The 11,601-nt window shown below is 50.5% G+C and overlaps 1 protein-coding gene across 4 annotated transcripts; it reads left to right on the top strand.

Annotated features, from left to right (window-relative positions):
- The first annotated feature begins 428 nt into the window (after positions 1-428).
- On the top strand, positions 429-10,715 carry FAM151B (family with sequence similarity 151 member B). Of its 4 annotated transcripts, XM_054002541.1 has the most exons (6): positions 429-734; positions 1,025-1,150; positions 2,093-2,249; positions 4,737-4,945; positions 8,299-8,434; positions 10,063-10,715. In XM_054002541.1, exons 1-6 carry the CDS (start codon positions 716-718, stop codon positions 10,214-10,216), a joined length of 801 nt encoding a protein of 266 aa, XP_053858516.1. In that variant the 5' UTR covers positions 429-715; the 3' UTR covers positions 10,217-10,715. The 4 variants fall into 4 exon arrangements, with proteins under 4 accessions (XP_053858516.1, XP_053858517.1, XP_053858518.1 ...); XM_054002542.1 differs by lacking the exon at positions 1,025-1,150; XM_054002543.1 differs by lacking the exon at positions 429-734 and having other exon boundaries at positions 1,091-1,150; positions 1,808-2,249.
- Positions 10,716-11,601: the final 886 nt, after the last annotated feature.

Raw genomic sequence — 11,601 nt, 5'->3', positions numbered from 1 at the left:
CTCCTTACAGCAGGGCAGAGCTGGCAGCTCCCACCAGTGACCGAGCTGCCACGCAGGCTGGCGGGCCCCGGCCGGGCTCTGCACCTGCCCAGGTACAGCACCTGGGCTCTGTCCCAGCTGCAGGGCTGAGCTCGGCGCTGCCACGGGCTGGGGTCAGCCGCAGCACTGAGCACTTACACAAGTCTGCAAGGCACGCACGGATGGACGCCAACGTCCTGATTTCACGCAGAACCACAGAATTAATCAAGTTGGAAAAACCCTCCCAGCCCGTCCAGTCCAGCCTGTGCCCCCATCCCCACCTTGTCCCCAGCCCAGAGCTCCGAGTGCCACCTCCAGGAATTCCTGGGACACCCCCAGGGACGGGCACTCCAACCCTCCCTGGGCACTTCCAATCCCTGACCTCCTTTCCATGGGGAAACTCCTGCTGCTGCCCACCTGAGCCTGCCCTGGCCCAGCTGAGGGCTGTGCCCTCTCGATGTGACCGCCTCCCGTCCCACAGCGTCCGGAGCTCGGGGGCGGCCGTGACCGCGGGCTGCAGCCGCTGCCTGTCCCACGGCTCAGGCCTTTCCTGCCCGTGAGGCTTCTAAGGACACAGAGACAGACCACCCCCTACTCGGGATCCTTCTGACACATTCTCCATACCCGCGGGGAAGGAAGGCGGAGAAGGCGGCGGGAGCCAGCCCCCGGCGGGGCGGGCCCGGCCCGGGGCCGGGCCATGGCGAGCGGGGCGCGGGGTGAGCGCCGGGGCCGGCCTGGGACTATCGGGGCCGGCCTGGGACTATCGGGGCCGGGCTGGAACTATCGGGGCCGGCCTGGGACTATCGGGGCCGGGCTGGAACTATCGGGGCCGAGCCGGGGCCGGGCCGGGGCTGTCAGGGCCGGGCCGAGCCGGGGTTGTCAGGGCCGGGCCGGGGCTGTCAGGGCCGGGCCGGGGCTGTCGGGCCCGGGCCGGGGCCGGGGCTGTCTCGGGGCGGGCGGGCCGGGGCTGAGGGATCCCCGCCGTGTCGCCGCCGTATCCCCGCAGGAGCCTGGAGCGAGTGGCCCGTGGATCGCTTGCTGCGCAGCGGGCGCATCGCGGCCAGGGACGGGGCCGCCGTGCGCTGGTTCCACGCCGCCAACAGCAGGGCCCGGGCGGCGGAGGCCGCGCGAAGTGAGTGCGGCACTGGCCCCTTCCTCTTCCTCCTCTTCCCCCTCCTCCTCCTCCTCCTCTTCCCCTCCCTCCTCCAGGATCCCCACGGCTGTTAAATCCCTCCAGGAATGGGCACTCCAACCCTCCCTGGGCAGTTCCAATCCCTGACCCCTTCCCATGGGGAAATTCCTGCTGTTCCCCACCCTGAGCCTGCCCTGGCCCAGCCTGAGGCCGTTCCCTCTCCTCCTGTCCCTGTTCCCTGGGATAAGATCCCAAATCCCCTCCGTGTGTCCTCTCCTGTCAGGGAGTTGTGCAGAGCCAGAAGGGCCCTGGTGCACCAGCCTGGGCGGTAGTGAATTGTATGTAAATTTATGTGAATATTTGACAAACACATATTTGTGTTAATGTATATATGATGTCCTTTATCTTGAGTACCATCACTAGCTCTTTCCTTCGTATTTCAGTCTTCACTGTGTGTACTGGGCTCTCTGCAAAGCTGGCAGCACTGCCCAGGTTCATTACATAAAGCTGTTTTCAAGAGCCTGAGCACTCCTGAGACCCCTCTTTGCCTGTCCGTGTGTGTGAGCTAACATTTTCCTTGTCAGTTTTGGCAATGAGTCAAGGGCAATGCTCAGTCTCTGCCAGTATTAAATCCTGCGCTCATCTTTCCTCTCTCAGGAACCCTATTTTCAGAGGGAAAGACCTGAAATTTAACAACAGTGGATTCACGTGTTATTTCCGTGAAGGAAAAAACCTCACGTGGTTGCTTGGCCAAGTGCACCCTCAAACATCAACTTTCACTTGGTTGCAGGCTTGCAAAGAGTTTAGTGACTGGAACCCCCCCAAAATGGCATCTTTTGTGTCACAGACAGCAGTTCCTGCTCCGGGCTGGTGTGGGCAGACTTGCCGGGTGATTGTTGCCCTGAAGCACTGAAAGCTGAGGTTTGATTTCTCAATCCCCAGGCGACGTGCACATGGTGGAGGTGGATGTTGTCCTTCGGGGAGGGGACGGGGAGCCCATCCTGGCCCACCCCCCGGACACTGACAGCGACATCACCCTGCAGGAGTGGCTGGCACAGATGGCCAGCACCGATAAAGGCATCAAGCTGGATTTTAAGAGGTATCTCAGCAGAAGGATTGTTGCGTTGTTTGCATTCTTACCTGTTACAGTTCTACAGGGGATTGTCGACCAGGTTCCTCCTTGCCGTTCAGTTTAGCGTGATGCACTCAGAAGCATAATCCATGTGGAAACATAGCCCATAATTCTCAAAGCGTGGCAAGCATAAAACCTTTAAAAGTGTTTTGAACTGCAGCTGATGATTTTTTTTACTCAGTGAATTAGGTGCTCTGAGCAGAACTTTCCCATCGGGAAGGTGCAATGTTGGTGCCTCTCTGGAGGGCTCCTTTCTCTGGCCTTACTAACTAAATGTTCAGAGGTTCATTCACAGTTTGAGCCAGTAGCTGTTTCATTTCTGGAGTGGCAAACACACCTGAACACCCCATGAGATTTCCTTTGAAAGAGTTTGAAATGAGCTGATTTCCAGACCTTCAGCTCCTGACTCTTGCTTTGTCTGAATTTCCATGTGCTCAGTCTGTTTTGGCAGCAAATTACAGAGAGCTTCATCAGTGCTTAAGTACTCTATAGAAATGCAGAACCCCCCCCCCCCCACGAGATAGTTGTAAAATGTGGTTTATGCCTGTGGTTCTGTGTTCCACAGTCACAATTTTCATGTGAAAGTTCATGAAAGCAAAAAACATGGGCAGGCTAAATCCTGCCCACAGGATCTGTGTGTGTCCTTCTGGGCAGAGAAGGGAGAAAAGAGCAGTAGGCACTTCTTTGGGCTTATTTCTTGTGAGTTGTTGTGAAGTTTTCCCTCCATTTTAATTATTGTTTAAATTAATTTAAAACTACCTACCTTTCTTTTTTTTTTCCACAAGGAGTTTATAGCCAAGTGGAGTGATTCAAGAAGACTTTCAAAAGTACATGGCATTATAAAAGGATCTTTATATAAAAATATTTAAAAGTACCTCACGCAGTGCAGATAGAGTCAAATAAGTGATAACAGAATTTGATGTTCCTTTGCATAATATTTAATTATATGCCATTGCTGAAGTTTTGGAGATTATTTCAATGGTGATTTAAAAATGTACTTTTTATATCTCTGCTCTGTCAGCCTGATTGACCAAATAATTACATTTCCTGCTGGCTTTGGCTACTGAAATTAATGTATTCTGCAAAAGGTCTTCAGTGTCCCGCTTCAGAAATGCCAAAGTCATTTCACAGGAAGTCAGCAGTAAGTCTGAATTTTCTAAATGCTGTGCAACAAAAACAGTGCTCTCTGGGGTTTGTGTTTCTTTGGGGTTGGATCTTTTTTGTTGTTGTTGCTGTCTTGCTTTGGTTTTTCCATTTTTTTTTCCCCTGCTGCCACTTTGCTTTGTGCTTTTTTCTCACTGCCTTGCCTTACACTTTGCAGTACACGGGGAGGCATTCCTCTGGCCCCGACAGTCCCTTGCATACGTGAGGATATAAAGTGTTCTGGCCCCAGGCTGTGTCGGAAATGCTGCAGCCCACACCTTAACACCAGCCATCACTGGCTTTTCTCCTAGAGAGCTTGAGCTCATCTCCAGTGAGTGGAATTCCTGCCTCTGTGCACCCTTCCCAACAGCACAAAAGACAAAATGCACAAAGTGACTTTACAGAGGAAACAAGACAAGCAGCTCAGGGACTAAGTTGTTGGCTTTAGAATTAACCTGATTCCAAAACTCTGACCTTTTAAATTCCTCGATGTTACGCAGTGCATTAATTAATGTGCTGTGACAGAAAGAAGATTTTCTTGGTGTTCATTTCTTTTCCTCACTGTTCCCCATCTCCTTTCCTTCCACAGTGCTTCGAAGGTTTTGGTAGGCTAGAGGCAGGAAAAAGCTAGTTGTGCCTTTCCTTTTGCCTGGACAGGACAGTAGGAATATGTGACCATAGATTTTGTTAAATGCTCACGGGGTGTCTGCACTGCTTCCTCAAGTGATGCCAGCTGATATTTAACAATTTAATAATTAGCTGTCAGATGATCATTGCACAGGCAGGCTTCTGTGTGCTGCCACACTTAGGAGCTGTGGGACAAACCACAACCAGGCATTAAATGTGCAAGTGGGTGCCTTTTCTCTCTTTTAGTTGCCTTACATTGGTCTGCGTTGGGCTTCTTATTCTCCTAGTACGGGTGCATCACCTTGCACGGATCTGAAGGTAGCTTTGAGTCTGGATCTCACATAGTGATGAAATCTTTGCTACTTTGAGCGTGGCTGAGGTGGGAGAGATGGTTTCACTCTTGGACTGAACTTACAGCATTTGTGGCTTTCGGGTCTGATGAAACACAAGGGTTGGAGACTGCAGTGGCTTCCTTTGTTAAAACCCTTGTCAGGCCTGAGATGAAGAGGTGACAAGGCCGGGGGTCGTGAGGTGAGGTCAGGAAGTGCTGGGAGCAGGGGGTGGGAGTCTGGGGGTTTTACTCCTGCAGGGGCAGTCAGCGGCCTGGCACGGAGGCTGCGGTGACGCTGCGGTGACGCTGCGGTGACGCTGCCGGCCCTGACCCTGCCCTGTGTCCTGGCACAGCCTGGCCGCCGTGGGACCCTCTCTGGAGCTGCTGGGGCAGGTGGGGCAGCCCCTGGACAGACCCGTGTGGCTGAACGGGGACATCCTGCCTGGGCCCTGCGGGGGCTGCGCGCCGCTGGACGCCCGCGCCTTCCTGGGCGCTGTCACCTCCTCCTGCCCCGATGCCACCCTGTCCCTGGGCTGGACCACGGGCTGCCACCGAGGGCAAGGTAAGGGCAGGGCTCCTTTGTCCCCAGTGCTGTTGGCTGGGAATTGCATGATTGTGGAACCCTGTCCTGTGCTGGGGTGTTGGACAGAGCGCTGTGCAGAATCAGCCCGGCGCTGCAGTGGCAGCGCGGCTGGGTGAAAATCGCATCTTTTTGTTCCCAGAATAAGCTGGTTTGTGCTTCCACTCCTTCTCACCTGCTGGGCACTTCTGAGGGACAAACTCCTTAGCCTCTGTTTCAGGGAGGGCTGTCCCTGAATCCTGGGAGCACTGATTTGGTGGTCGGAACCCTGGCATGCGTCCTGAGGAAAAACAGAGCAGCTGAAAACGTGAAACTTTAGCTCTGATTTTTTTGATCACTGAAATCAAAACCTGGGTCAGCCTTATCCCTAACATTTCATTTCTCTTGGATACTTGAATTTTTGCAGTAAACTTTCCAGTTTTCATTATTATAGGATCTTTTTCACAGGCTTCCTCTTGAAATTCTCATTATGAGAAGCAGAGTCCCCTCCAGTATTGTCTGGGGCCACCATGGCAGGATTATACACTATTTCCATTGCTACTTACTCATTAGCAAGATGTAGTATTTTGTTACACGATATACTGAAGTGTTATTAAAATGTTCAGTGCTTTTTAGCAGGTATTTTCAGTGCAGGAAAAAATTGCTGGAAAATGCATTAGAAGTACTGGGTGACCTGTGAAAATAAATTTCATTTTATTTCCATTCTAAATCTCAGTTTATGGGAATACTAAGTGAGGTTCTACTATAAAACTTAAAAAAACCAGCTCATTTGAGTGATTTCACCTAGAAGTTGCCGCTTGCCCCAGAAAACTTTTTTAACAGTTAGTGTGTTTTTACTCTTTCTAGTCACTACATTCCATCTGAGTAATTGAGGAAAAAGTTATTAACTGTTATAGGATTTTCATAGCCTGTAGGAAAAAAGAACAGGTAAATATAATTTGCAGTAGCTCCAGTCCTTATAAAAATCACAGCAAAGACACTTTCAGTATTTTAGATTTCTTGATTGTAGCATTTTTAGGCACAGAATGTTTTTGTCCATGTGTGTTTGATTTGTGTATAGCTTCATTCCTAGTGGATTAATTTAACTTTTTGTCCTAATTTTTTCTGAATGTTTTTATTTTTAAAGTGTCCCTGACAATGTTAAACTAGGCCACATTGAAGTCAGTGGCAGCAGAGTTTTTTAGAGAAAGAGCAAAGATACATTAAAAATGCCACATTCTGTAGCTATATGTAAAGTAATTACGCATGTATTTAAAGTAGGGGAAATAAAGGATTTCATAGTAAGTTAATTTTCCATGTTGATACTGCATTTATGGCATTTTTATTCTGGGACATTTGTTGCTGAGAGCCACGCAGCAGTTTCAGGGTGGAATTGCAAGGCTCTCAGAAATGCTGGAGGTGCAGATTTGATGTCTCCAAAGGGACTCGGTGCTGTGTCTGTCCCCAAGGGCTGTGTGAGCTGAGTCCCCTGTGTGTCCCCAAATCTCTGTGAGCTCTGAGTCCCCTGTGTGTCCCCAAGGGCTGTGAGCTCTCAGTGCCCTGTGTGTCCCCAAATCTCTGTGAGCTCTCAGTGCCCTGTGTGTCCCCAAGGCTCTGTGAGCTCTGAGTCCCCTGTGTGTCCCCAAATATCTGTGAGCTCTCAGTGCCCTGTGTGTCCCCAAATCTCTGTGAGCTCTCTGTGCCCTGTGTGTCCCCAAATCTCTGTGAGCTCTGAGTGCCCTGTGTGTCCCCAAGGGCTGTGAGCTCTCAGTGCCCTGTGTGTCCCCAAATCTTTGAGCTCTCAGTGCCCTGTGTGTCCCCAAAGCTCTGTGAGCTCTCAGTGCCCTGTGTGTCCCCAAGGGCTGTGAGCTCTCAGTGCCCTGTGTGTCCCCAAATCTCTGTGAGCTCTCAGTGCCCTGTGTGTCCCCAAGGCTCTGTGAGCTCTGAGTCCCCTGTGTGTCCCCAAATATCTGTGAGCTCTCAGTGCCCTGTGTGTCCCCAAATCTCTGTGAGCTCTCTGTGCCCTGTGTGTCCCCAAATCTCTGTGAGCTCTGAGTGCCCTGTGTGTCCCCAAGGGCTGTGAGCTCTCAGTGCCCTGTGTGTCCCCAAATCTTTGAGCTCTCAGTGCCCTGTGTGTCCCCAAAGCTCTGTGAGCTCTCAGTGCCCTGTGTGTCCCCAAATCTCTGTGAGCTCTCTGTGCCCTGTGTGTCCCCAAATCTCTGTGAGCTCTCAGTGCCCTGTGTGTCCCCAAATCTCTGTGAGCTCTCTGTGCCCTGTGTGTCCCCAAATCTCTGTGAGCTCTCAGTGCCCTGTGTGTCCCCAAATCTCTGTGAGCTCTGAGTGCCCTGTGTGTCCCCAAGGGCTGTGAGCTCTCAGTGCCCTGTGTGTCCCCAAATCTCTGTGAGCTCTCTGTGCCCTGTGTGTCCCCAAAGCTCTGTGAGCTCTCAGTGCCCTGTGTGTCCCCAAATCTCTGTGAGCTCTGTGTGCCCTGTGTGTCCCCAAATCTCTGTGAGCTCTCTGTGCCCTGTGTGTCCCCAAATCTCTGTGAGCTCTCTGTGCCCTGTGTGTCCCCAGGTTCTGTGAGCTCTCAGTGCCCTGTGTGTCCCCAAAGCTCTGTGAGCTCTGAGTCCCCTGTGTGTCCCCAGGTTCTGTGAGCTCTCAGTGCCCTGTGTGTCCCCAAATCTCTGTGAGCTCTGAGTCCCCTGTGTGTCCCCAGGTTCTGTGAGCTCTCTGTGCCCTGTGTGTCCCCAAATCTCTGTGAGCTCTGAGTCCCCTGTGTGTCCCCAAATCTTTGAGCTCTCAGTGCCCTGTGTGTCCCCAAATCTCCGTGAGCTCTCAGTGCCCTGTGTGTCCCCAAATCTCCGTGAGCTCTCAGTGCCCTGTGTGTCCCCAAATCTCTGTGAGCTCTCTGTGCCCTGTGTGTCCCCAAGGCTCTCTGAGCTCTGAGTCCCCTGTGTGTCCCCAAGGCTCTCTGAGCTCTGAGTCCCCTGTGTGTCCCCAAGGGCTGTGAGCTCTCTGTGCCCTGTGTGTCCCCAAAGCTCTCTGAGCTCTGAGTCCCCTGTGTGTCCCCAGGTTCTGTGAGCTCTCAGTGCCCTGTGTGTCCCCAAGGGCTGTGAGCTCTCAGTGCCCTGTGTGTCCCCAAATCTCTGTGAGCTCTCAGTGCCCTGTGTGTCCCCAAAGCTCTGTGAGCTCTCAGTGCCCTGTGTGTCCCCAAGGGCTGTGAGCTCTCAGTGCCCTGTGTGTCCCCAAATCTCTGTGAGCTCTGTGTGCCCTGTGTGTCCCCAAATCTCTGTGAGCTCTGAGTCCCCTGTGTGTCCCCAGGTTCTGTGAGCTCTCTGTGCCCTGTGTGTCCCCAGGCTACGAGTGGCCCATGGTGCAGGACATGTGGCAGCTGTGCCACCCGCTGTCCCAGCCGGTGACGTTCGCGGTCAGGGCTGCGCTGGTGCCCGGCTCCATCCCGCAGCTGCAGTGGCTGCTCCAGCAGAGCCACAGGTCAGTGCTGCTCCCACAGCGTCCCAGAGCTCCAGGGCCAGCAGAGCCAGGCCAGTGCCAGCCCCTCGGCCCTCGCGGGGCCTGGCCAGTGCTTGTGTCACACGCAGCTGGGGCGTGTGCCGCGCCCACCCCAGTGGCACTGGAGAAATGGGAATTCTTCTTCTCTCAGAGCTTCGCTTCCCACAGGCCTCAAAGCGTTTCAGTCCTCAGACAGAAGTGGTCACTATTAATTCCTGTAAAGTAGCTAAATTCCTGAAGCTTCTTTTCCATTACCTACTATGAGGACTTTTAAATGGTGTGTAGGTGTGTAGCCCAGTTCTGCTGCGCACATTTCCTGGATGAATAGAGTTAAATAGACCAAGTAGTTTGATGTTGCAACTGGGAATTCATCCAATCGAAGGACTTCGTATTGGATTCACTATGTATATTTTTTGTTGCAATGTCTCCTGAAAAATGTCAAAGATGATTTTAACATTGGAAGTCAGGTGTTTCCCTCAAAGCTAATTAATTTTGCTGAGCCACTTGAAACATGTTCAGTGTTCTTCATACAGCAACTTACATTTTCCTTTAGAAATTGTTCTTACCAACCCCTAACCATTTCATTATAATAATTCTTCACGTGTAATAGAATGAGAATAAAACCAGCTTACCACATATTGCCATTTACTCATCTTTTTCAACTGCTCTGCCTACCCAGAGTTTAATAAAACTGTTCCAATAAAGGTCAAAGCCCAAGACAGAAAACTTAAGAGAGTCTCTTGAAAATTTTCTAATTATTCAGAAACAACATGGTGGACAAATAAAGTGCTGATATTCTTTTTTAAGGTGAAGACTGAAGACAGAAATTAGAATTAAGCTGTTAAAACTGGGAAATTGATTTTAAAATATTACTGCACTAAGAATGTATCTTATGAATTGTGCCAGTCTCAAATATCACTGGATACAAACATTATTCACACTGAAATATTAGAATTTTCTATTTTATCTCCTCATAAAACTCAGGGACGTTTTTTAGTGGCATGATTAGAAGATAGAAATTCTTGAGCCAGTTTTGCTCACATATAACTGAATTCTCATTTATCTATTTTTAAAATTAATAGAGTTTTATTAAACAAAGGGGAACAACTAAGTGTATGTCATGTGGAGGATGTGGAAGTAATGCTTTAACTGAATAATGCTTCAGGGAATTTCAGTGTTTTTTGAGAAGTTCTGTGCAATTAATGAGAATTGGGTTAGGTGGCATCTCTACACATGACTGATGTGACAAAGCACAGAGTTCAACAATCACCTGCATCTGGGATTGCATCATATTTCCTGTCTTGAGGCTCATTTTGTGACAAATGATTCATTTATCAAACCTTAAATGCTCAGTCTGGTAAATTTCTTTGCTGGACGTTTACCTGAGGTTTTTTAATTTAACTCCCTCTGAGGTTTGGCAGAACAATCACAGATAAATTGGTCTGGGGGTGCAGTTGTTTGTATTTAATTAGATTTGTAAAGTTAGGATGCTATAATCCTGAGTGTTTTTAGGAGTGTCTTAGTGCAATGTCTTTCTGCTTTACATGCTTCATATTAACATACTCTTTTTCTCTTTGTTTTGTTTGTTTTCTCCCTTTTTCTGGACATAGATACAGCCTCACTGTTTGGACAGGAAAAGAAGATGTGTATTCCGTAGAAGACTTGCTTCTCATCCGAGAAAATTTTGATAAAAGTAGGGTTTATTATGACATTTTTGAGCCACAAAATTCTGAATTCAAAAAAGCCATTGGGATAGAACGGTAAATGCAGAGCAGGCAATGCCTGACCCTATAGTGCTTTTCATTGTAAACCCCTTCAAATGTGAGGATTTTGTTACTCAAAGAAATGCACTTTCCTTGCCAGAAGGACCGTGTTGAGCAGGCCTGTGGTTACTGCAGGAGGTTTTGTTTGGCACTGTGTAGAGAGGCCTCTCAAACAGAAATGTAGTGCCTTCCTCATTGTCCCCTGCTCGCAGCGTGGGACCCGTGGTGCCACTCTCCAGGAGGGGACAGTGGCTGCTTGGACTGCGCTGGCACTGCCAGCTGCTCTGCCCGTGGTCCCTGTGTCCGTGGTCACTGTGTCCGTGGTCACTGTGTCTGTGGTCACCCTGCCTGTGGTCACTCTGCCCGTGGTCACTGTGTCCAGGCAGTGCCGGAGCCGTGCCGTGGCCGGTGAGCAGCCCTGGCTGGTGCCACGAGCTGGGCTCAGTGTGGCCACAGTGACAGTGTTGTCCTCAGCAGGCCTGTCCCCAGCACGGCTGTCCCCACACCTGGCCTGTCCCCACCCTGGCCTGTCCCCACCCTGGGCTGTCCCCACACCTGGCTGTCCCCACCCTGGGCTGTCCCCACACCTGGGCTGTCCCCACCCTGGGCTGTCCCCACACCTGGGCTGTCCCCACACCTGGCTGTCCCCACACCTGGCTGTCCCCACACCTGGCTGTCCCCACCCTGGGCTGTCCCAGACCCGCAGGGCCGTTCCCCCATGGCTCCCTCGGGCCCGGTGGGTGCAGCCCTGCAGCTCTCAGAATTCTCCACAGTGGGAATTTCCCTGAGATAGAAGCTAAATCCCTGCTAACCACCTGCAGGAAGAGCCTGACCTGGTTCGTTGAAACCATTTATTCCTCTTTTGCTGCTGCAAGTCCCCAAAATTCACAGACTGAGACACCGGCCCTGCGGGATTGGCTTCTGCCAAACACCAGAAATGATACCAGAAAAAGCAAAGGTTTCTTCCACAATCACAGAGGACATTTTAGCTTCTGAATAAAAGCTAATGCCCTGAGAAGCATTACTTTATCAGCTTCTTGTCCTCCTTTTCCCGTTCCTCTCACTTGGTCCCTGTGGGAATTAACTCATCTGTTAACATACTGTACACAACATTTTACAGGCTGTTAGTACTAAAGTAAATTACAGTTATTTTTGGTTCCTACATGGCATTGGTACAGCTGTGACAGAAAAGTTAGCTACATTTCTTAATCCTAAATCTTGAATTATGGTGATTTCACATTAAAATTCAAGACTCCATTTTGTTACCTACAACTCCTTCGAGAGATTTATGTAATAGCTGTTTTTTGTTATTGAGGGGTAGAGCTTTTTTTGTTTTGGTCATCTACTAAGGTGTGCTTGGCTAAAATTAGGAGCATATTTTTCCAC

This window comes from Vidua macroura, chromosome Z, assembly GCF_024509145.1.
Source record: "Vidua macroura isolate BioBank_ID:100142 chromosome Z, ASM2450914v1, whole genome shotgun sequence".
In the NCBI taxonomy this organism is placed as follows: Eukaryota; Metazoa; Chordata; class Aves; order Passeriformes; family Viduidae; genus Vidua; species Vidua macroura.
Note: the sequence above shows the minus strand (reverse complement) of the source record. Positions and strands in the feature narration are given on the sequence as shown.